The sequence below is a fragment of the Oryctolagus cuniculus genome, chromosome 11 (assembly GCF_051225735.1).
Source record: "Oryctolagus cuniculus isolate XC-2025 breed Fujian yellow rabbit chromosome 11, ASM5122573v1, whole genome shotgun sequence".
NCBI lineage: Eukaryota > Metazoa > Chordata > Mammalia > Lagomorpha > Leporidae > Oryctolagus > Oryctolagus cuniculus.
The window spans coordinates 20041201-20067080 of record NC_142877.1 but is presented as its reverse complement, the minus strand read 5'-3'; the positions used below and the strand labels follow the sequence as shown (position 1 = coordinate 20067080).

The following is a 25880-nucleotide window of genomic DNA, read 5'->3' as shown; positions in this document are numbered from 1 at the left end:
TGACATTTCCTGCCCTTCCTCCTCCAAGCTCGCTTTTCTTTGCTATTAGGTGGGCGACTATTTCTGACCAGCTCTTTTTATTCCTTGAATGCCCTGAAAATTCAGGGAGGTGGACCAGACATTTTGCAGATGGGAATACAGGCTTAGAGAGGTCCACGTGGTTGTCCCAGGACCCTTCCCTTCCTCTGTCGAAGCCACAGGGTGCTGTGTGATGCCCAGGGGGCCTGAGATTCTGAAATTCTGTCGACTGTGTATTGTCTGAGGCTCATGAGAACAAGAGGCATGAGGTTTTCTTCTTAAAGACAACCTAGAGAGTAGAACTTTAACTGAAATGTTCTAGTTCTCAGTAGTTACCAAGCTTGTTGGAATTAGGATCACTTTATGCCCTTAAATTGAGGATCTCAAATAACTTTTTTGGATATGGATTATGTCTGTCAAATATTTATTGTAAGTGAAAATTGAGAAATTTAAAAATAGTATTAATTTCTTTAAAAATAACAAATTTTGAAAGGGGAAGGTGTTTAGCCTAATAGGTAAGACCTCAGTGAAGGAGCTGGTTTTGTGTCACTGGCATTCCATATTGTAGTGGCAGTTCAAGTCCCAGCTGCTCTGCTAATATATATATATATATTATATATATATATTATATATATATATATAATAATATACCTGGAAAGGCAGTGGGAGATGGCCCAGTATTTGAGACCCAGTCACCCTATGGGACACCTGGATGGAGTTCCAGGTTCCTGGATTTGGCCTGGTTCATCTCTGGCTATTGCAGCCATTTGGGTAATGAAACAGTAGATGAAGTCCTCCCTTCCCCCGTCAATCTGTTGCTCTGACTTCTAGTTAAATAAATCTTAGAGGGGAAAAAAAAGCCTCAGTCAAGATGCCTTCATCCCACCTAGAGGTATCTGGGTTCAATTCCCTGCTCTAGATACTGACTCCAGCTTCCTGCTAAGGCAGACCCTGGGAGGCAGCAGTGATAGCTCAAGTGATTGGGTTCCTGCCATCTAGGAGAGAGACCTGGATTGTGTTCTGGGCTTCCAGCTTCAGCCTGGGCATTGTGGACAATTGAGAAGTGAACCAACAGATGGGAGCTCGCTTTCTGTGTGTCTCTCAAATATATCTTAAAAAATTTTAAAATAACAGCAAATCCATGATATAATAATATGATAACCTATAACATTTTTAATAGACTTGTGAAAATATAACATCATGGAATAATGCTCATATAACATATTTTGATGAAAAAAAATCTCATTTTCTATAGCAAAAATGATTAGTGAGAAAAGTAATATTGTTTGTAAACTTTTGCTGGTTTACCATATCTATTTGCACATTTAATCTGTTGCAGTGGGAACTACGGTATACTTGAGATGTGAGTGAAAAGGTTAGTAATCTCTTAGTAGAGTTATGCAAACAGTTTTAACCTTGTGGACTTCTTCAAAGAGTCTCAGGGATTTCCCACAGGATTTCCGGACCACACTTTGAGAAGCACCGTAATAGAATGATACATCCTATCTTCCTAGTCAGTTCCCTCCAGCTCCCTAACGACTTGCATCCCATGATGCATAGAATGAAAGGGGCTTGCGCTGCATGTCAGATACTCACATTTCTGAGGAAGGGCTTCTGTTTGGACGCTCCGATAGCCTCCATATGTTCTGGGTTCTGAGTCCCCATCACATAAAGTCCCCAGCTGCCTCTTCTGGTGCCAGTACTGACGTACCAAAACCCTTAGAGTATGGTGACTTTATTCCAGGGGGCTTCCCAAAATTCATGTGAAAATGGAGTTAAAAGATGCTTATTTCCATACAAAATGCTTTTTTCAAATGCATGCATACTTTTTTCATAATATGCATTTTTCTGCAAATTTTTTGAAGGCCTATCATAGGCATGAATTTCAAGTGTTGTTTACACTGAAATAAACTTGTCTTTTAAGTCCATTTTCCAGAAACCTTTCGAGGCAGACTTGTATGGGAAAACCGGAAGGACTTGGTTCCCGGTAGGTGGGCATGGCTGGAGCAGCACACACCTCTGCTCTCCAGTGGAGCAGCCTGCCCCCCGTGGACGGCTTTCTGTACTGTCTAATACGGTAGCCACCAGAAGTACATGGTCACTGTGTACTGGGAATGCGGCTGCTGCCACTGAGGCACCGGGCTGTTTTACTTTGGTGTATTGTAGTCAGTTTACAGTTCAGCCCCGTGTGCTTACCTGCTACTGCCTTCCGCAGAGCAGCCAGATCTCTGCTTTTGTGCAAGAAGCAAGGGAAAGGACACGCACATGGGTTGGGAGCACTGAGTTTTCAAGCCTGACTAGTATGTTCCTCTGTGTGTGTGTGTGTGTGTCTCTCTCTCTCTGCTACAGGCCCCACCATGAGGCCCCAGCCCCACGGGAGCCCCCACGCTCCCCTAGATCCCGGCGCGCTGTGCTAGCCCCGAGCCGGGGCCTGGGGAGGCGCCGCAGCCATGGCCAGCCATGTGGACCTGCTGACGGAGCTGCAGCTCCTGGAGAAGGTGCCCACGCTGGAGCGGCTGCGGGCCGCCCAGAAGCGCCGGGCCCAGCAGCTGAAGAAGTGGGCGCAGTACGAGCAGGACTTGCAGCACCGCAAGCGCAAGCACGAGCGGAAGCGCAGCACGGGCGGCCGCCGCAAGAAGGTGTCCTTCGAGGCGAGCGTGGCGCTGCTGGAGGCCTCGCTGAGGAACGACGCCGAGGAAGGTAGGTGGGCCACGTGCTGGGCGGGCTGCACGCCACCTTGGCCTCCCTGCGCCACTCCAGGGGCCTCTCCTCAGGTCAGGCAGCCCCACCCGGCTTAGCAAGAGCGGGTTCCGAGGACAAGCTTTGGATTTATCTTAGGCTGTTTGGAAACAAAGATTCCGGCCTTTTGGCTAATGAATCCCATAATAACTTTCCTTCCGTCCCACCAGTGTTTACTGACAATCCACTTCCTGCACAGCATTGTTGTAGGTCCGGTGGGGAAGAGCTAGCTGGATCTGGTTTCTGTGCTCCAAGAGGCCCTTGCCTTCCTCACGCGCCTCCTCTGTGCGGAGCCCAGGCTGGTCGGCGCTCTGTGCTGTGTCTTCTATTTAACTTTTGCTGTGGGTGCACATGACGTACAGCGTGGTTACGGTGTAGACTCTGAAGTTACATGGCCTGGGTCCAAGACTGGCTTTGTCAGTTCCTTGGTGACCCTGGCAAGGAGACAGGTCACGTTGGCTCCCTGTACTTAGTGTTTACCTCTGTACAATGGGGATAATAATAGTAACTGCCTCAAGGGCTTCAATTGGGGAATACTGCAAAATTCTTGGCTGTGGCCCCTCATACCCAGTAAGTGATGATGAATAGGTTTTATTTTATTGTATTACTTTATATTGTCATTATATTTTATTCCATCACATTCATGTTATAGGATGTCCGTAAAGTCTAGAAACATAGACAAGTATGCACAATGCTGTTTGGGACATTTTTACTCCATAAAAAGTGAGTTTGTGATCAAGGTATACATAGGTGTGCACTTTTTTTTTTTTTTTTTTTTGGACAGGCAGAGTGGACAGTGAGAGAGAGAGACAGAGAGAAAGGTCTTCCTTTGCCGTTGGTTCACCCTCCAATGGCCGCCATGGCCGGCGCATCACGCTGATCCGATGGCAGGAGCCAGGTGCTTCTCCTGGTCTCCCATGCGGGTTCAGGGCCCAAGGACTTGGGCCATCCTCCTCTGCACTCCCGGGCCACAGCAGAGAGCTGGCCTGGAGAGGGACAACTGGGACAGAATCCGGCACCCAGACCAGGACTAGAACCCCGTGTGTCGGCGCCGCAAGGCGGAGGATTAGCCTAGTGAGCCGCAGCGCCGGCTCGGTATGCACTCTTAAAATCTGTGTTTCCAGTTTATGGGTGCACTGCACTTGCCACATTTTATGTAATTGCATTATTATAATGTGTCCCATGATCTTGAGAATCATGGATAACAGCCACTTTATAGATGGGAAAACAGATTCAGAGAGTTCAGAACCTTGACTGTGGTGGCAGAGTAGGATCAAAAACTCTGGACTCCTAAGTCAACTTCCTAATACAGGAGTGAATGGAGGATCCCTGACTCAACCAGAGTCCTGTGCCTGGGCACATTCTGGGCAGCAGGGTGGGTGGCTGTGGGGGTTAATGTCATTGCGCAGCTGAGATTTGGGCTCAGGGCTGTGGTTCCCCACAGCAGCCTCTGGTCCATCTCTGGATACAGGGTCTTTCTGGCTGTCCTTGGAGAGGCCCGGCCATGTTTGCTATGTGCTTCCACACACCCTCTGGACACCCAGTGCTAAGCAGTCGATGCAAGAACTGATGTGTGGTGGTGCTTACAGCACAAGAGGGTGTTGAGTTTTATGGGTTTGGCCTCTTAATCCAAAAGCCCAAAATTTGAAATGCTCCAAAATCCAAAACTTTCCGAGGAACAATGTGACACTGCAAATGGAAAATTCCACACCTGACCTCATGCGATGGTGGCAGTCGGAACGCAGGCGCACTGAGCGTGTCATATAGAATTACCTTCAGGCTATGTATAGAAGGTGCACATGAAACCTAAATGAATTTTGCTTGGCTTCCATCCCCAAGATATCTCATTATATATGCAAATATTCCAAACCCTTAAAAAAATCCCAGAGGCTTCTGGTGCTGAACATCGGGGTGAAGGGTGACGAGGCTGCATTGCCCTTCCTCTCCGGGTTCCAGAGCCGTCTGTAAGGCACAGTTCACCTCCATACTAGTTCCACAGGCCTCTAGGAAATGAGCAGAGCAGGGTGCTGGAGACGGCTCAGAGCGTGAAGCCTCAGGCTGGGGACGCAGCCCTGCAGGCCTCCTTCCCACGCGTGCCTCAGCGGGTGACGTGGCAGCCCCGTCCCACTCAGGGGGCGGCTCCTCCTGCAGCCTGACTGGCGGGGGCGGCGGTTCAGTGGCTCCTCTTCCCCCTCCCATTTTCACTTCTCCCCTGACACAGCCCCTGCTCCCCCCTTGCCATCGGGCTTCTCAGGGGTTGTGGGCTTCAGGGCATCTGCGGGGGGAGGGGTGAGCCTCCCCAGACCCCTGCCCATCCTCCCTTGGTGACTTCTGTGTACTGGTGAGAAAGAGCACTGGGCTTGACGTTCAAGGGCAGTGTGCCTGAGCCCTGCCTGTGGCCCTGAGTAGCGTGTGCCCTCTCTCTGGGTCTGGTTTTCAGTTCTGTAAAATGCGGCGCTGTGCCCTGGGCTTGCAGAGGGTGTGGCAGGAGTCAGACAAGGGCTGAGTGTGCCAGCTCTGAGAAGTCCCCCTGAGCCCTGGGCTAGCACCGTGATCACTGTGACACGTTTCCTTTACAGACTTCAATGCTCGTCAGAGCTCAGATACGCTCAGATATGTTCCTTTTGTAAAAATTCAAACATCCATGTGTACAAAGTAAAAAGTGCCCCCCTTCTCTCCTTCCTTCCCTGTCACTCCTTGCTGTCTGATTGATGTGTTTCCTTGTGGGCATCTTCCTCACTTACCTATGTTTTTATGGACTGGGAGAAAGGCAGGGCCAGGATTTCTTTTTGTTGGTTGGTCGTTTATGTAAGTGATGACATCTGGGTATGTTATTCTACAGTTTTTTCTTTTTTTTCCCTAACCATATATCTTAGAGACACTTTCTCACCAAGACATGGACAGCGCAATGTATTTACAGCACTCCTTTTAACTTCCGTGAAATGTTCCATAGAATGGATCTACCCGAATGTTTGAGCCAGTTCCTGATTGATGGCCGTGGAAGTTTTCCTTTTGCCACAGTGACCATTTTGTACACATAGGCAAATGTTGATCTAGGACATGTGTGGAAAATGCAAGAGCTGCATAGAAGGGTATTAACATTTGAACAAGAAAAGAGCTAGACCCCAGGGCCTGGTCCCGCTCTCTCTGGGGACAGCCAAGCAGGGTGGAGGGGCCAGAGCACTGCGCTCTTTGTCAGCTATGGAGCCAGGGTGAGAGTGCCCTGGTGTCCAGGGGCGGCTGGTTTGGGTGGGGGTGAGGTGGCCATCAGTCAGCCCTCAGTCTTGCTGGGCTTTGCTCGGCTTCCCGGCAGCACAGCAGTTGGCTGGGAGCGAATCCTGTTTGCTGGTGGAGCTGGTGTTGGGAGGCTGCCGGGGGTGTCAGTTCGCAGTGGGATGGGAACGTGGGGTGGCAGCTGCCCTGCTCCCCTGAGTTCACAACATCCTCTGAGTCAACCTCCCCCTCCTATCCCAGAGAAAGGCCGCACGTGGGGAGCGTGCTGAATTGCCTCCTCCTGCATTGCCTTTCGGCTGATGTCCATGACCTGGGACCTGCCTGGACTCCCCCTGCTTCACCCCACACCCCAGCCAGCTCCTGGCTCCTCCCTAGGCCCTGTGTTCTCTTACCTCCCCTCCTTTGCACACCTGGTTCCCTCTGTCTGGAACACTTTTCCCCAACTTGTTCCAGTGACCCTTCAGGGTTGAGTCTCATGTGACTGTCCCCGGGGAGCCCTCCCTGCAGTAACTCGGGACCCTGCTGAGAGGCAGGGCAGTGGTGTGGCTATGAGCACAGACTCTTCATGTGTCCTCCAGGATTCAGATGCAGCTCTGCCATCCACTTAGCTGTGCAGCCTTGGGAAAGTTACTTAACTTCTAGATGCCTCGGTTTCCCCATGTATTAGAAAGAGACTGATAATAATAAGCCTGCCTCATGAAGTTGGAGGGGAGTGCATTGAGCTGATAAATGTTGATGTGATGTAAGAACTAGGCAGATGACAGAAATTGCTGCTGGTTTACCTTCACGGAATCTATTGCCGTTACATATTCTGACGGTCATTGTCTTTGTGACTTACCAGGTGCTGACTTTGTACCAGGTGGTCTGCTTTACATATTTCTTTTCGGTTAATCCCCACAGCAACCTTCTGAGGTTAGATAGCCAGATCTTGTTTTAATTCAGATATGTTTGATCTATGTGTCAAAAAATTTGCATAGTTTAAGCATGTAATTCAGTGATTTTCAGCGAATTCACAGCGCTGTGTGTTCCTCACCACAATCCATTTTTAGAACATTTCCATGACCCCAGAAAGAAGCCTCTTACCCGGGTGCCAGCCACAGCCACAGGCAGTCACTCATCTACATTCTGCCTTTTCTGGGCATTTTGTTTATATGGAGTCCTAAAGGCATGTGATCTTGTACGATTGGCTTCTTGTTCTTTTTTTTTTTTTTAATTAATTAATTTGTTTGAATGCAAGAGTTACAGAGAGGCAGAGGCAGAGAGAGAGAGAGAGAGAGATCTTCCATCCACTGGTTCACTCCCCAAGTGGCCACAATAGTCAGAGCTGGGCCGATCTGAAGCCAGGAGCCTTCTTCTGGGTCTCCCCTGTGGGTGCAGGGGCCCAAGGACTCAGGCCATTTTCTAGTGCTTTTCCATGCCATAGCAGAGAGCTGGATTGGAAGTGGAGCAGCCGGGATTTGAAGGGCACCTATATGGGATGCCGGTACTGCAGGCGGTGGCTTTACCCGCTACGGCACAGCACTGCCCCCAACGATTGGCTTCTTTTACCCAAATGATTTCAGGGCTCCCCAGCGGCCCGTATCAGGGCTCCATACTTTGTACAGCCCTGTGGTATATCCCACTACCATTCACCACTTGATGAACATCTGGATTGTGGTGATGAATGCTGGTGCTGAGGAAACTGCCGTGCAAGCCGTATGTTTCCGTTTCTCTCGGCAGTTGCCTAGGCATGGAGAGTGCTGTTTTCCAGGATGGCTGCAAGCTGTCTGGGTCTCAAGTCCCACTTTACAGCAGAGGAGTCTGGAGCTCAGAGAGGCTAAGTCACCTGCCTTGCCCTCAGGTTTGCATGTCAGACCCAGGATTCAAACCCAGATTGGTTGTCTTTGGTCCGGACACCTCCTGCTTTTGGGTTTTCCCTAGAAAACGACAACCCCTTGCTGTGGGTCCGATCTGTGCTTCTTTATGGGCCTAGTGCCTCCTCTGCTGGCCTTTTGGGCCCTTTGTTTTGCGGGCCCCCACATAAGCCCTTTATTCAGGTACCAATGGCACAAACGTCCTTGCAACCACTGAGTGTATTTTTTTTTTTTTTTGACAGGCAGAGTGGACAGTGAGAGAGAGAGAGAGAGAGAGACAGAGAGAAAGGTCTTCCTTTGCCGTTGGTTCACCCTCCAATGGCCGCCACGGCTGGCGCGCTGCTGCTGGCGCACTGCTGCCGGCACACCGCGCTGATCCGAAGGCAGGAGCCAGGTGCTTCTCCTGGTCTCCCATGGGGTGCAGGGCCCAAGCACTTGGGCCATCCTCCACTGCACTCCCGGGCCATAGCAGAGAGCTGGCCTGGAAGAGGGGCAACCGGGACAGAATCCGGCGCCCCGACCAGGACTAGAACCCAGTGTGCTGGCGCCGCAAGGCGGAGGATTAACCTGTTGAGCCACGGTGCCGGCCACTGAGTGTATGTTAAGTTGTCAGTTTTCTCTCACAAGGTTTTCTTTATGGAAACTCTGACATGCAAAAACAGTTAGAGGCAGAGATTCAGTTTTTCAACTGTTATTTTCATGGGGAAGTTTTTCAGACTTACGTTTAAAAAGCAATGGATGGGGCCAGTGCTATGGCATAGCAGATAAAGCCGCTGCCTGCAGTGCCGGTATCCCATATGGGCACTGGTTTGATCCCAGCTGCTCCACTTCCGATCCAGCTCTCTGCTATGGCCTGGGAAAGCCGTAGAGGATGGCCCAAGTCTCTGTGCTCCTGCACCCTCGTGGGAGACCCAGAAGCAGCTCCTGGCTCCTGGCTTTGGATTGGCACAACTCCGGCCATTGTGACCATCTGGGAATGAACCAGTAGATGGAAGACCTCTCTCTCTTTCTCTACTTCTGCCTCTCTGTAGCTCTTCCTTTCAAATAAATAAATAATATATTTTTTAAAAAAAGCAATGGAAACTTTAAGTGAACTATTATGCAGAAACCCAATATGTAAAATAGAGGAAAGAGCTGTTCTGGCTGACGTTGGCTCAGGGCAGCTGGAGCCGGGTCCTCTGCACCCCTGCCAACCTCCCCCGACCCCCAGGCGTGTCGGCGGCCACCTGGGCCCTTCAGCTTGCCTCTTGAGCTAGGGGCTCATCTAAAGGAGGCAGCTTGGACTTTCACTTCTGGTGATTTTGAAAAGGGAAGTTTCGTTTCTTCTAGTTGTAAAAATAACACATCTGTGTTGTAGAGAAATTTAAAAGTACAGAGAAGAAGAAACATTAAGAAGAAAATAATACCGAGGAGCAACTGCCACTGATAATATTTTGGTATTGTTTTATCCAGGGAACAAATGGAGCTGTCACATGGGATAATTTGAGGAATATTTAATCAAGGGGCAATTTGCAAAGTGTTTAGGGGTCCTCCAACCTTCTGGTCTACTCCTGAGTTCTATCCAATGATATTTACTGTACTAGAAATTTAAGCGTAGGAATTAAATATTTCTTTATTCTTTCATTAAATCATTGTAATCACCTCATTCTCTGCTGTACTGATGATCTGTTTTTGCGTAGAGGATGAGCTCAGCATTCAGCAGCTTACAACAATGCACAGTGACTTTCACATAATGGCTGTGGCTCAGGAAGCCAGGAGCAGCTTAGCTCGGGTCCATAAGATTGTGGTTGTCTGAATACTTAGTTGGGGCTGGAGGATCCCATGGCTCTGGGCAGGAGGCCTCAGTTCTCTGCCCCGAGAGCCTCTCTCAGTGTGGCAGGAGGCTTCCTTCAGAGTATATAGTCCAAGAGAATACAGGCAGCTGCAATGCCTTTTGGGAGCTGGTCTTGGAAACCACAGATCATCCCTTCCACTGTGTTCTGTTCATTAGACTCAAGAGCAAGGCAATAAGTGCCTTCACTTGAAGAAGAAACATCTGTTTCTTTATCTTCATTTGATTTGAAGGCAAAGAGACCAAGACATAGAAAGATCTTCCACCTGCTGATTCACTCCCCAAATGCCCGCAATGGCCAGGGCTGGGCCAGGCGAAAAGCCAAGAGCCACGAACTCCAACTAGATCTCTCACATGGATAGCAGGAAGCCAAGTACTTGAGCCACCACTTGATGCCTCCCAAGGTACACATCAGCAGGAAGCTGGATCAGACGTGGAGGAGCTGGAACTTGAACCCAGTCATTCTGTTACAGGATGCAGGTGTCTCAAGTGGCGACTTAACCACCGCACCTAACACCCACCCCTGTGGATATGTCTTAAACTACCACAAGTTGGGGCCAACATTGTGGCACAGCAGATTAAGCTGCTGCCTGCAACGCTGGCATCTCATATAGGTGCCAGGACTTCTGATCCAGCATCTCTACTAATGTGCCTTGGAAAGCAATGGAAAATAGTTCAACTACTTGGACCCCTGCCACCCATGTGGGATACCTAGATGGAGTTTCAGGCTCTTAGCCTTGACCTGGCAGATCCCTGGCCATTGTGGCCATTTGGGGAGTGAATCAGTGGATGGAAAATCAATCAATCTCTCTCTCTCTCTCTCTTTCTCTCTCTGCATTTCAAATAAATAAAGCTTTAAAGAATAGCCCACCACAAGTTCACATAAATATTTTTATAAAAATAATGGTATTTGGGACTGATGCTGTGGCATAGTGGGTTAGATTGCCACCTACAGTGCTGACATCCTATATGGATGCCAGTTTGAGTCCTGGCTGCTCCACTTCCAATCCAGCTCCCTGCTAATGCTCCTGGGAAAGCAGCAGAAGATGGCCCAGCTACTTTGGCCCCTGATACCCAAATGGAAGACTTGGAAGAAGCTTCTGGCTCCTGCCCCAGCCCTGACCATTTTGGCCATTTGGGAGCAAACCAGAGGATGGGAGAACTCTCTCTTTCTGTGTCTTTCCCTCACCCTCTGTAACTCTGCCTTTCAAATAAAAAAATAATAAATAATCAAAAAAAGGAAGTGTCTTGGGGAAAAATAATGGTTTTTTCAAGGCAATAAAGAAAGTAGCCTTGTTTTATACTTTTACAAAATTTTTTTTTTAAAAAGATCTATTTATTTATTTGAAAGACAGAGTTCTAGAAATAGAGAGAGAGAAAGATCTTCCATCTGCTGGTTCACTCCCCAAATGGTCACTATAGTCAGAACTGGGCCAATCTGAAGTTTGAAGCCAGAAGCTAGGCGCTTCTTCCGGGTGTCCCACGAGGGTGCAGGGGCCCAAGCACTTGGGCCATCTCCCATTGCTTTCCCAGGCGCATTAGCAGGGAGCTGGATCAGAAGTGGGGCAGCCAGGACTTGTGCTGTAGATGGTGGCTCTGCGCTGTACACCACAGTGCTGGCCCCTACAAATCTTTGAAAGGTCTGGCTTAAAAGAAGACTGTTGAATTTTCTTACTTGCTTCTGCATTCAACCTGTTGTAATGTGGGTTTTTTTTTATTTTTATTTATTTATTTATTTGACAGGTAGAGTTATAGACAGTGAGAGAGAGACAGAGAGAAAGGTCTTCCTTCCGTTGGTTCACTCCCCAAATGGCTGCCACGGCTGGTGCTACGCCAATACGAAGCCAGGAGCCAGGTGCTTCCTCCTGGTCTCCCATGGGGTGCAGGGGCCCAAGCACTTGGGCCATCCTCCACTGCCCTCCTGGGCCACAGCAGAGAGCTGGACTGGAAGAGGAGCTACCGGGACTAGAACCTGGTGCCCTTATGGGATGCCGGTACCGCAGGCGGCGGAGGATTAACCAAGTGAGCCATGACGCTGGTCCCCATAATGTGTTTTTTAGGTTTAGGTAAATGAAGAAAAATCTTACCTGACACAGATACATAGTTAGAAAAGGGAGGAAATAGGCCGGCACCGCGGCTCACTAGGCTAATCCTCCGCCTAGCGGCGCCGGCACACCGGGTTCTAGTCCCGGTCGGGGCGCCGGATTCTGTCCCGGTTGCCCCTCTTCCAGGCCAGCCCTCTGCTGTGGCCAGGGAGTGCAGTGGAGGATGGCCCAGGTGCTTGGGCCCTGCACCCCATGGGAGACCAGGAAAAGCACCTGGCTCCTGGCTCCTGCCATCGGATCAGCGCGGTGCGCCTGCCGCAACGCGCGGGCCGCGGCGGCCATTGGAGGGTGAACCAACGGCAAAGGAAGACCTTTCTCTCTGTCTCTCTCTCTCACTGTCCACTCTGCCTGTCAAAAAAAAAAAAAAAAAAAAAAGGGAGGAAATATTTTAATTGCTTTTTCAGATAATTATAGCTGTTCTTTGATACTATCCCTAAAATCAACAGTTGATAGTTTCTTAAAACTTAGTTGGAGGGGTGGGCACTGTGGCATAGCAGGTAAAACTGCTGCCTGCAGTCCAGCATCCCAGCTGCTCCACTTTCAATCCAGTTCTCTGCTATGGCCTGGGAAAGCAGTAGATGGCCCAAGTCCTTGGGTCCCTGCACCCGTGTGGGAAACCCGGAAGAAACTCCTGGCTCCCTGGCTCCTGGCTTCGGATCTGCCCAGCTCTAGCTATGGTGGCCATTTGGGAAGTGAACCAGCAGATGTAAGATCTCTCTTTGCCTTTCTGTAGCTCTGCCTCTCAAATACATGAATAAATCTTTTTAAAAAAAAAACTTAATTGGAATGTGTAATCTGCAATTATATCAGTTTTTAACTTTTCCTATTGAATCCATTGGTGTAGTTTGTTGCTGTGGATTCGTTCTGAGAGGAGGAGCACAGTGGGAGCAAGAGGCCCGGAGTCACCACACAGACCCTGGAAGCCAGGTGAAAGCAGGCCAGAGGCTAGCAGCAGGCAGACTCATTTATTTCAGTTGGTACAGCAGCTTAAATAGCCAAGGCAGCCAATCTGGTCAAGGGGTGGTCTATGCCCTAACCAATCACAGTCTGTTGCTATGCAGGCTCCATTGTCATGTGGTTTCTGAAGCCATCCAATCACAACTTGTTGCCAGACAGTTTCCGTTGCCAGCGACCATCTTGGCATGGTCTTCTTATTCCACCACAGTAGCTTGCTTTTTTTTTTTTTTTTTTTGAGAGGCAGAGGAACAGACAAACTTCTCATCTGCTGATTTACTCCCAAATACCCATAAAGGCTGGGTCTGGACTCGGCTGAAACTGAGAGCCATAATTCAGTACAGGTCTCCCATGAGGGTGGCAAGGACCCAACTACTTTAGCTATCGCCTGCTGCCTCCCAGGTTTGCATCATCAGGAATCTGGAATTGTAAATGGAACCCAGGCATTAGAGATGGGATACAGGAATCCCAAGTGGTGTCTTGACCACTTGGGCCAAGCCTCCACCCCAGCTTGCATTTTGAATGGTTCTTTTACCTGTGTATCATATATTGGTCTATGAGAAAATACTTATTCACTGAGTTCCAAGTGTTGATACATACTTTTATATATGTATGTGTGTGTGTGTGTGTGTATATTTTAAAGATTTATTTATTTATTTGAGAGGCAGAGTTACAGAGATAGGGAAGCAGAGATAGAGGTCTTCCATCCAGTGGTTGACTCCCCAATTGGTTGCAATGACTGGAACTGGGCCCATCTGAAGGCAGGAGCCAGCATCTTCTTCCAGGTCTCCCACATGGGTACAGGAGACCAAGCACTTGGGCCATCTTTCACTGCTTTCCCAGGCCATCGGCAGGGAGCTGGATTGGAAGTGGAGCAGTAGGGACTCGAGCTGGCATCTATATGGGATGTCAGTGCTGCAGGTGGAGGCTTAGCCAACTATGCCACGGTGCCAGCCTCACATTTCAGTATATTTTATTAAAACATCATAATTTCAGCACCAATCTCATTGACAATTCTTCAAGTACTGGAAAAACTATAAGCTCATGGTAGTTAGTTAAATTTTCAGATTCAAATTTTTGCTTGAAAGTTCTTATTTTATCTTTAACAACAAATGTTGATGGCTTTGAGGGGATTCCTCTGTTCATTTTAGAGAAAATACCTGCACAGTACTCAAGTCTGGACAGCCATTGTTTCCTGGTCATTGCTAGGCAAAAGGAGCATTCTGTGAGAGAAGGGGCTCGCTTAGTGCACAGCTTAAGCAGTGGCTCGTGTAATGCAGACTGAGAGAATGATCATCCTTCCTTTATGTTTCTCATTTTTTCACGCAGCGTATTAAAAAGGACACATAGTGAAGATTGAGACTTAATAAAGTGAATACATTGTATTGCTTCATCAAGGACATTTTTAAGGGAAATTGGTATTGATTTTTTTTTTCTGCACATATGTAAGACAGTGGAACATTGGTGACTACTGGGTGCTACTGGGCTGCTTCTATTAAAGGCACAGTAGTTTTACCCACTATTACTTTTGCACCATGAGTGCAAATTTAGTATAGTAAAAAAGTGCAAATAACATCTTAGGGTTATTATGAAAAGAGGTTTTTAAATTGAAATTTTTTTTTTTTTTTTTTTGACAGGCAGAGTGGACAGTGAGAGAGAGAGACAGAGAGAGAAAGGTCTTCCTTTTGCCGTTGGTTCACCCTCCAATGGCCGCCGCTGCAGCCGGTGCACCGCGCTGATCCGATGGCAGGAGCCAGGATCCAGGTGCTTTTCCTGGTCTCCTATGGGGTGCAGGGCCCAAGCACCTGGGCCATCCTCCACTGCACTCCCTGGCCATAGCAGAGAGCTGGCCTGGAAGAGGGGCAACCGGGACAGAATCCGGCGCCCCGACCGGGACTAGAACCCGGTGTGCCGGCGCCGCAAGGTGGAGGATTAGCCTATTGAGCCGCGGCGCCGGCCCAAATTGAAAAATTTTTAATTTGAGAAGGAGAAAGAGAGAGAGAGAGAGAGAGAGCATACACTCCTTTCCAACGGTTCATTCCCTAAATGCCTGCAACGGCTGGAGGTGGACCAGGCTGAAGCCAGGAGCCAGGAGAGAGGCTGGAGGGTGTAGTCATGCAGGAGTGAGGAGGTAGAGCCACAGGACTGAGTGTCAGGTGAGGAAAGGGAGTTGATCATGATGCCTGGATTTTTGGCTTGAGAACGCAGGTGGATGATGGTGCTGTATTTTGAGACGGGGAAGCTTGGGGTAGGAGGGAGGATCTGGAGAGCGTCAGGAGTTCTGTAGGACTGTGCAATTTGGCGTGCTTTTGTTGCATCCGGGAGGAGCTCTCAGGGAGGCAAGTGAACATGTGAGTCTGCGCTCACGGGGATGTCAGGGACCGAGGTTATACTTGTAAAGTCATCAGCATGCAAATGTGACCTTTCCAAAGTCAAGGGACTGCACGAGCTATTTAGGAAACAAGGATAGATGGAGCAAGAAGAGGCCCCAAGAAAAAGCCCACAATGGCTCTGTGTTAAGCCAGTAAGAAGAGAGCAAAGAGGGTGGCTTAGCCAGGAAAGCCACCATTTACAGTGCTGGCATCCCATTTGGGCTCCAGTTGGAGTCCCAGCTGCTCCACTTCCCATCCAGCTCCCTGCTATGGCCTGGGAAAGCAGTGGGAGATGGCCCAAGTCCTTGGGCCCCTGCACCCATGTGCAGGGGAGATCCAGAAGCTCCTGGCCCTGGCTTTGGATTGGGACATCTCTGGCCATTGTGACCATCTGTGGAGTGACCGGTGGATGAAAGACCTCTGAATCTCTCTCTCTGCCTCTGTCTCTCTATAACTCTGCCTTTCAAATAAATAATAATAATAATTTAAAAAATAAGTATATGGGCACAGGGGTGGATGTTGTAGTATAGTGAGTTAAGCTGCTGCTTGGGATACTGGAATCCCATGTCGAAGTGTCAGGCTTGGGTCCTGGCTACTCCATGCTTCCAGTCTAGCTTCCCCCTAATGTTCCTGGGAGGCTGCAGATGATGGCCCAAGTCTTGAGTTCCTGCCATCCACGTGGAAGACCCCAGTTGGGACTGGCTCCTGTCTTTAGCCTGGCCCAGCTCTGATGGTTATGGGTATTTGGAGAGTGAATCAGTAGGTGGAAGATCTCTCTCTCTCTCTCTGACTCTGTCTCTTTCTGTCACTCTGCCTTTCAAATAAATAATTTTTTATAAGTATTTGGCCATAGCTCTGGTTACTTACTTAGTACTCACTTAGGATAGATTCCCAGATATGAGAGTGTAGACATCTACAAGGTTCTGTTGTAAACTGTTCATTTAGACATGGCCTGAACCAAACTTGCCTCTCCACTGCTTTCCAATCCACACTGATGGCAGCATCAGAGACATAATTCGCTGATATTTGGAAAGTAGTCTTGTCATCTTAATTTCCCTAAAATTGAGATATTTAAGATTGAATACCTAGTTTTCTATTTTTTGGCCCACTTTTTCTACTTATTTTTCTTAATTGATTTTACTGATTATGTGTAAGAGAGTATTTTTTAAAGTTTCTGGAAAACAAAATTTAAAAATGTTTACTTTGGTGCAAAATATTTTGAAATCTGCATTTTTAATAATATATATTTTTCACAAACCTTTTGAAGACCTCTTATATGTATTCAAAACTTTTTTGCACCAAGTCTTTCAATTCCATTTTTCCATGAACTCTTTGAAGTACCCTCATAAGTTTGTGTGCAAGAGGAGAGTGAGGAAGGAGGAGACAGAGGAAGAGAATGACATTGGGTGGAGATTTATCAGTCCTTGTTGTCATGAATGGTTCATATATTTTCTATAATATGTATATTTATGTGTTGCTTTAAAATTTTTTAGTGCTGCGGAGGAGCAGCACCGGACGGGACGCTTGTTGTTCCCTTTTTCACAAGTCCTTTCTATAGTAAAGTAAGAATAAGTAAACAGCAAACTCCCAAAGCAAGAATGAGTAGAGAGAAATGAGAAAGAACGAAGTAATGAACTTCCCCGCGAACTCTCCAACGCACTCTCCAACCAACCCACACCACCATGCTGTCTCTCTCCTCCTATATAGTCCTCTCCACCAATCCGTGCTCTGCTACCCACACGCCAAGCGCGCCGCTCTCCTCCAATCAGGAGCGGCTCTTGCAGCTTGTCAAGTTGGTGAGAGGCAGCTGGGTAGAAGCTGTACGCTCCTCTCCCAGCGCCACATTGTGGGAGAGCAGATGCATAGAATAAGTCTTAATTCCAGTAACAGTATAGTCCGAGTTGCTCCCCACAGAGTTGGAGCTCTTTTATTTATTTTTTACTTTAAATTTTATTTATTTAATTAACTTATTATTTATTTTAAATTTTATTTGAGATGCAGATGGATAGATGTATAGAGAGAAAGAGAGAGTGCTCCCATCAACTGGTTCATTGTCCAAGTGTCACTAATGGCTGGGGCTATACCAGGCTGAAGCTGGGAGTTTTAGAACTTAGTTTAGGCCTCCCACAAGGATGGCAGGAACCCAACTACTTGAGCCATCACCTGCTGACTCCTAGGGTGTGCATTAGCAGGAAGCTAGAATTGGGAGTGGAGCTGGGGACTTGAACCCAGGCACTTGGACATGGGATATAGACATCCCAAGCATTATCTTAACCACTGAACAAATGCCTGCCTTGGAATTCTTATTTTTTTATGTAGTCAAACCTAATATATTTTCTCTTTCCCCCCATTACTTTGGTCTTTTCTTTTATCCCTTTAAAGCAGGGGGTCAGAAAGCTATGAATTGAAGGCCAAGTCTTCCTACCATGTTTTTGTAAATAAAAAATTTTATTGAAACACAGCAGCACCCCCTCATTTACAGATCTGTGGCTGCTTTTACTCTACAGTGGCAGGGTTGAGTTGTTGTAGCAGAAACCACATGGCCTACAGAGATGAAAATTCTGACTCTCTTGCCCTTCACAGAAAACTTTGTCAACTCTGAAGTGTTTCCTCATTTAAGATGTATATTACCTTTATCAGTGCTATTTATTTTTCAGAAGGAAAACTTTAGCCTTAGTTTTTCCAGTAGATTCTCTTGGGGGATTTCTGTGTAGAAGAGAATATTATTTGCAGATGATAAGGTTATCTGATCATTGCAACATTTCCGTGGGCCTGCAAGTGTACTCCTGTCTCTATCTTATCCCCTCATCTCTTCTCTTCAGACTAACTACTCCTGTTCCTTTTGATCTTTCATGACACGTGGCTTTGAGATTTGTGAACATCCTCTACTTTGCGTGTACTTCCCAGAGACTGCTCTTTTTCACCCACAATGATGGACACTGTCTTACATCTGAGTGCGTTTGTCTACGAGTCCAGCCCAAGTTTCCATTGGCTTTTTGAACAGCTGTTGTCTCATATTGAACTTGAAAGAAAATTAGACCCCCAAGTCGGTTGCCCATTAATGAAGTATCTTCTCTAAGCTTATTTAAGTTGTTCGTTGCAGTATGTTCTTCATGGAGGCAAAGGGAAAAGCTGGTGCATGCATTTTCATATGCTGAGCACACTAATGTAACCATCACCTACTCAGAACAAACATCAGATGTCACAAGTATCCCCAGAAGCCTCCATAGACACATCATGGATTTTTTTTTTAAGATTTTATTTATTTATTTGAAAGATAGAGCCACCTAGAGGGAGAGACAGAGTGATCTTCCGTCTGCTGGTTCATTCCATGGCTGCAATGGCATGAGCAGGGCCTGGAAGCCAGAAGTTTCTTCCAGGTCTCCCATGTGAGTGCAGGGGCCCAAGCACTTGGGCCATCCTCCACTGCCTTTCTCAGGCCATTAGCAGGGAACCGGATTGGAAATGGAGCAACCAGGACACAAACCAGTGCCCATATGGGATGCCAAAGCTGCAGGCAGTGGCTTTACCTGTTACATCACAATGCCAGCCCCCACACCATTGATTTTTTTTTTAAAGATTGATTTATTTATTTGAAAGGCAGAGTTATGGAGAGGCAGAAGCAGAGAGAGAGAGAGAGGTGTCCATCCACTGGTTCACTCCCCAAATGGCCACGACGGCCGGAGCTGTGTTGATCCGAAGCCAGGAGCCAGGAGCTTCCTCCAGGTCTCCCACGCGGGAGCAGGGGCCCAAGGACTTGGGCCATCTTCCACTGCTTTCTCAGGCCATGGCAGGGAGTTGGATCAGAAGTGCAACAACCAGGACTCAAACTGGTGCCCATATGGGATGCTGATGCGACAGGCAGCAGCTTTACGTGCTATGCCACAGGACAGGCCCCCACACCATTGATTTTTAACATCACAGTCAGCTCTGAATTTATCTTTTTAAGCTTTAAGACAATTATCCACCTGCTCAGATAATTTTGGATTCTTGAATGTTAAATTAGGACTTCTGTGTCACCAGTGACAGAAACTCAAGCTAACTTAAGCAAAACAGGGTTCATATAGCTGAAGAGTTCACGGATGTCAGTTTCAAGCACATGTGGAGACAGGGGACTACCAAAAATGTCTCCGAGTAGTTGGCTGTTGGCAGCTTGAATATAAATCCTATCTTGCAGCAACCTCAGTAGGCATAATTTCTTTCCTGCACTGTTCCAGATTCAACAAGTTCCAGGATTGAGACTCCCTGGCTAGGATTTGCTATTTACCCATCTTTGAGTCGATCACAGTGGCTAGATCATGGATTCAGTGTTCTGACTGGTCTAGTCAGAGCCACATGTCCCCTCCTGAAATCACCTGCTCCCCAAACACATGCCACGTTCCTACCCCAAGGAAAATTGGGACGTTATTTTCAGAAGCGCAAATGGGTGCTAGTCAGACCATAATTGAATATATTCACCTCAAATGAAACTCATCAGCAATTGCCACTCCATCTCCTTCATAAATGCAGTGTTTTCCTTCTAGACCAGAGTTGTCCAACAGGATTTTTTTCAAGGATGGTGTTGTCCAACACGGTAACCACATGTGGCTATTAAGCATTTTTTTTTTTTTGAAAGGCAGAGTGGACAGTGAGAGAGAGAGAGAGATAGAGAGAGAAAGGTCTTCCTTTGCTGTTGGTTCACCCTCCAATGGCTGCTGCGGCTGGCGCACCACGCTGATCCGATGGCAGGAGCCAGGTACTTCCTCCTGGTCTCCCATGGGTGCAGGACCCAAGCACTTGGGCCATCCTCCACTGCACTCCCGGGCCACAGCAGAGAGCTGGCCTGGAAGAGGGGCAACCGGGACAGAATCTGGTGCCCCGACCGGGACTAGAACCCGGTGTGTCGGCGCCGCAAGGCGGAGGATTAGCCTAGTGAGCCACGGTGCCGGCCACTATTGGGCATTTAAAATGTGGCTAGGATGCCTTAAGAACTGAAGTTTTGAGTTTTTTTTTTTTTTTTTAAAGATTTCACTTATTTATCTGAGGGGCAGAGTTACAGAGAGAGGGAGAGACAGAGACAGAGAGAGAGAGAGAGAGAGAGAGAGAGAGACAGAGTCTTTCATCCACTGGTTCACTCCCAAAATGGCCTTGATAGCCAGGGGTGAATCGATCTGGAGCCAGGAACCAGGAGCTTCTTCTGCATCTCCCATGTGGATGCAGGGACCCAAGCACTTGGACTATCTTCCTCTTCTTTCCCAGGCCATTAACAGAGAGCTGGATCAGAAGAGAAGCAGCCAGGACCCAAACCAGCACCTGTATAGGATGCTGGAGCCACAGGCAGAAGCTTAGTGTACTACACCACAGTGCCAGCCCTTGAAGTTTTGATTTTATTTCATTTAAAATAATTTAACTAGTGAACTGTGACTAACCTAGGGGCTACTGTATCAGAAAAACACAATCCTAGGCCATTGTCCAAGTTCCTGATAAAACTTGAGTAGGTCATGGCCAGAGACAGAGCCTGAGGAGTCCCCTGCCTCTACCCCACCCCCCAGAGATCCCCTCCAGATTAATGTGTCAAAGTCCGTCATTACTCATTGGGAATAGTTGTGCAACTGAAATGAACTTAACTGTAATGTCATTTGTAGTTCATGTATGGGGATACTATCAAGAGTCTACTATTCACAAAAAGGCTTCCTTTCCTAAAAACTTGGAATAAGAGTCCTCTCTGAATGCTAAATTACAGCAAAACATGATGGATCAGAGGAGAGGTTCATACACAGACATTCACGGGAGAGTCTGGGCAGCATCAGGCAGGCACTGGTGGTCAAGATGTAAACAAGACAGCCCATCTAGACGATGTTGGAGGGCAGAGTCTCACAAAGTCACCTCAAAGAGAGTGCAGTGTTCACTTGTTGAATGGTGGAGGGTCGTATTATAAAGAGCCTTGCCAAGAACAGATGCTGAAAAACAGGAGGCTAGGAGATCATTTATGAGCAGTGCTCATAAATGCTATTTAAATATTTTTCAGGGTAGAGAACACTGTGACCAACAACTTTGAAAATTACCCGCCTGTTGCCAAGGATAATCTGATTACGGAAAGAGGAGACTCCAGCCCAAATTGGCATAATGCCATTAAACACCATGATCATGTTTCTCCTTACAACCTTGTGATGGCAATTTCCCATCCTAGCTAGGTCTGCCCACAGTACAGAATGAGTTGACAGTGCTTAAATGAATTTCTGGCATGCAAGGCAATTCTCATCCTCCTGTGATAATGGCATCATGGAAAGTATGAGACTACTCTTGGGAGCTAATAGGCTGGTCAGCCATGTTCATGCATCAAAGTGATGCCATCCCAAGGGTCTTGGGAAGATTCAGCCAATGGGAGCTTTCTTGGAACCTCTCTAATCTCACACCACCAGATCCTCACCCAGCATTTCCCCAGGGTGTAAATTCGGAGATGGAGGAGAGGTATGTCAGATGCTCACAGCAGTCCCGTCTTTGAAATTTCTCGGTCTAGTGAGCCCATGGAGGAGATACATATTTTGGGCATGATTTATTCTTGTTTAGTTTTTAGGTAACAATGTTTTATTTCATTTTTTAAAAAAGGTTTATTGTATTTATTTGAAATGCAGAGTTACAGAGAAAGGGAGAAGGAGACAAAGAAAGAGATCTTCTATCTGTTGGTTTACTCCACAGTTGGCCACAATGGCCAGGGCTGGGCCAGGCCAAAGCTAAGAGCCTGGAAATGGAAGTCTCCCACTTGGGTGGCAGCGGCCCAAGTACTTGAACCAACTTCTGCTGCTTTCCTAGGTGCAATAACAGGGAGCTGGATTGGAAGTGGAGCAGCTGGGACTTGAACTGATGCTCAAATGGGATGCCAGCCCTACAGGCTAATTCCGCTGTACCACAGTGCCATCCTCAATGCTGTTTTCTTTCTAATGGAGCAAGGAACAGCTCATATTTCTGTCAAAGAAGCTCAGTCTCTTTAAATCTATGAATCCTAAACCCTTCTCTTCAACAATTGCCAAGGCCAAATTATTGAACAACTTTGTAAAGGAAAGCTAGGCTTTGAAAAACAAAAGACTGTTCCAGAATCTTCTCACAGTATTGCTGTCCAGAACATCTGTCCACATGTGTGCCGACAGACAGACCTGGTCTCACTGCCCCATCCCTCTGTCAGGCGTGTTAGACCGAGGAAGGGTCAGTCAGTGCAGAGGTGCAGACAGGAGGTGCACGAAGCCTGCTGCTTAGGGAAGAGGGAAGTGGCACCTTTGTCATTCACACTGGAAAAGCTAAATGAAATGCACATGTGAATGGGAGGAGTCAGGGTTTCCATTCCTTCAAAAGAAACTCCAGGGCACAGGCTTTTCGGCTTAAGGACCCTGAATTCCCTGTGCACCAAGAAGGTAGGAACAGTAGTCCTCCTGGTAAGTCAAGGTGAAGGGCTGTGCCCTATCCGTTGCCTGTTGTTGCGTCAGTAGCACATCCTCTCCAAACACTCAGTGGCTTGGAACAATTTATCACCTCTCAATGGTTCTTTGGCTTGACTGGGCAGTTCTTCTGCTGGTCTTGTCCAGGCTCACTTGTGAAGCTGCTAAGTTCAGCTGGCTTGGCCAGTGTCTGGGGCTCAGCTGGGATGACTTGGGCTCACTTCCTGTGGCACTTCATCCAGCCTGGTGCACTCAAGCTTCCAGGATGATACACCCTCACGCACAAGCACCCATCAAGCCTTTACTGGCATCACATTGGCCAAGTGGGTCATGAGGCCAAGTTCAGGGTCATTATGTGAGAGGTCTATACAAGCACATGGATACTGAAAGGCACGGTTCATCGGGGGCCACTATGGTGACAGTCTGCCGCACATTCTCGATTCTGCTTTAGAGCAGAATTCCAGTAATGCAGTATGATAACCTCGGGCCTGTCGTGTTAATCAGACAGCCACTAGCTATTGATGGCCTTGGCAAGGCTGCAGTCCTGGTCGACCAGATACTGTTGCCAGAGTTCTCCGTGTGAGAACCCTGAGCCTGGGGTTGAGAATGCAAAGTGCGGGATGGACGTTGACTCTACAGCCATGTGACAGACAGTCCGAATTCAGCGCTGGAGAGTGCTGCTTATGCTTACTTAATTCTGTTGCTGATTAGCTGCACAGCCACGACAGTGATTTATGTGATCTCATAATATTATGTTGAACCCTCAATAACTGAGGTGAAAGTCTGGATCAATGTTGAAGCAGAAGCAGGAATAGAAAAATAATCATCAGCCAGATGGAACAAATTATTGGTTCACAAATGCAGCATGCTCAGTAATAAAATCTTTCAAAATGTGGATGGTACGGGGAAAGGGGTATGACGGGGTCCTGGGCGGAGAGGCCGAATCTTCGCAGAGGGACAGTAGACCTTGGGGATTAAGAACATGGAGCTGGACCCCAACTAAATTTTAATCTCCAGCTTCTGACCTGGGGCACGTCCATTAAATTCTTTTAGACTCAGGTACCTCATCTGTCAAGTGGAAAGAACAGTGTGTGGTGTGGGAAGATATGTGTGTAGATAAAGGGTGGACAGTGAACATAGTTAATGTAGCTGTTACTATTGTCTGCCACTAGCCTCCCCTCCACTAGGCCAGAGGACAGGTCAACATCTCTTCTTTTTTCTTCTTAATCCTTCTGCTCACCTCCATTCCATAAATAACCCTCATTTTGTCTTTCTCTATTTGGTCAGTGCCAGCCTCCTATTAGTCATTCACATGAGAGGATCCTTATTGTAGTCATTTACACTTTAGTGAAAAAAGGATCTGCACATTTTTTGTAGCGATTTTTCATTGGAATTCAGTGGGCAGGAAAGCCTTTGCCCACTCCACATAATGTCTAACTTAAAACTTGTTTGCCTTAGGGAGCCCTTTTGGAGTCCCTTAAGCAAAAGCCCGTGCTCCCTGAAGAACTTCTGGGACCTTAGAGTTCATGGTGCCTGGAGTTCACCGGTTCCTACGTGTCAGCTCTTAAGGCAGCCAGAATGTCCCTGTATCTCTTGCTTGGCCTGAACCATTTGAATGTCTTAAGCTCATCTTAATGACAAAAGTTCTTTGGAGGGACACTAATTCCTTTCTATAAACAGATGTCCCCAGCCTTTTAGAATTTTTAATATTTACTTACTTATTTAATTGAAAGAGCTACACAGAGAGAGAAGGAGAGGCAGAGAGAGAGAGAGAGAGAGAGAGAGAGAGAGAGAGAGAGAGAGAGAAGGCTTTCATCCACTGGTTCACTCTCCAATTGGCTTCAATGGCCGGAGCTGCTATGATCCAAAGCCAGGAGCCAGGAGCTTCCTCCGGGTCTCCCACACAAATGCAGGGGCCCAGGGACTTGGGCCATCTTCTATTGCTTTCCCAGGCCACAGAGGAGAGCTGGATCAGAAGTGGAGAGGCCGGGACTCAAACAGATGCCCATATGGGATGCCGGCACTGCAGGTAGTGGCTTAACCCGCTACGCCACAGTGCCGGCCCCAAGCCTTTTAGAATTAATGTACTCTGTTCCCTCATTTTGTTTTTTAAAGACAACACCCTAAAATATTTCCCAAAACTTCTCCCAAGTTCCTTGGCACCTAACACTTTGTCAAGGAGACATGGTGGCCAACCTTCCCCTGGGTAGGCTCTGTCGCTACACAGTCATTCCTTCCGTCTCATGACTTTCTTCTCCATTTGCTGCCCACGGACGCTGAAAATAACTTGTTTTCTGGCAAGCCCGGGATGAGATTCCTTATGATTTAATCAGATCCATAACGAAGCACTCCCAGCTTCCAAGAGAAAGCATCCTGGGTCGGTTAGGGGCGGGGCCCTGGTGAGAGGAGGAGCTCCCTGCCTGAGCATCACAGTAGGAACTGGGAGAACTGACCGCCTGCTGGAGCTGAGATTCTTGGCTCTGCCAGCAGAGTTCTGCGGTGTGTGCTGGGTGGGCTCTGCCTTCGCATTCCCTGTAGCCTGGACCAAAGACCTCAATAATGGGCAGGACCTCCCAACTGTAGACATCAGCTGTGTCAGTCAGCTTTGTGTTGTTACAACTAAAATTCCCAAGAGGAACTTCATAGGAAGGAACAAGTTCTTTTTTCTTTTCAGCTTACAGTTTTGGAGACTCACAGTCCGAGACCAGGCAGCTCCAATCTTGATGAAGCCGGAGGATGGTGGAGGGATCATCACTTGTGGAACCAGGAAGCAGAGAGGGAAGCTGGGTCAGACTCGGCTTAAATTAACAATCTTTGCACAAGAACTACGCCCCGAGGACAAGCCCCCAAGGCCCGTAGGCCTCTCATGGGCTCACCTCCTACCCCCATTACTAGAAAACGTGTTCACCCTTAATCCATCAACCACTAACATGAGACTTCGGGGTCTCAATGTTTGCTTGAGTTGAGAGAGCCAAATCTTGTTGAGACCAGAACCTGCTGCTTGATCCAGGAAGAGACAGTTTCCTACAGATACAGAGAGAGGCCAGCGCAGATGTTCCCCAAGCAATGCCAGGATTTATGTGATTGTTCCAACCTGGTGCTCAATTAGAAGACAGCTGTAGGTAAGAGAAGAAGCTGGGAGGTAGCAGACTGCTGGGTAGTGAGTGATCATTCAGGTAGGCAACAGGGAGTTGGATAAGGACAAAGCAGGAAAGGTCACGGGGAGTAGCTGGGGAGAGAGAGTAGCTGGGAAAAGGAAGAGCAACTGGATGATGAAAGTCAGGCCCAAAGTGGGAGTTTCTGAAGTAGGACAGTGGAAAGCAGCCCCAGACCTGGGGTGGAGGCCATTCAGTCCTGCTCTA

General features: G+C 47.8%; 1 protein-coding gene across 1 annotated transcript in view; it reads left to right on the top strand.

Moving 5' to 3' along the window:
- Window positions 1-25880, top strand: part of PPP1R16B (protein phosphatase 1 regulatory subunit 16B) — a 119181-nt gene that overhangs the window by 25849 nt on the left and 67452 nt on the right. Inside the window, exon 2 of the mRNA XM_051846107.3 lies at window positions 2368-2718. Within this exon, the coding sequence (XP_051702067.1) occupies window positions 2469-2718 (250 nt within the window). The 5' untranslated portion in view covers window positions 2368-2468. The remainder of the gene's footprint in view (window positions 1-2367; window positions 2719-25880) is intronic.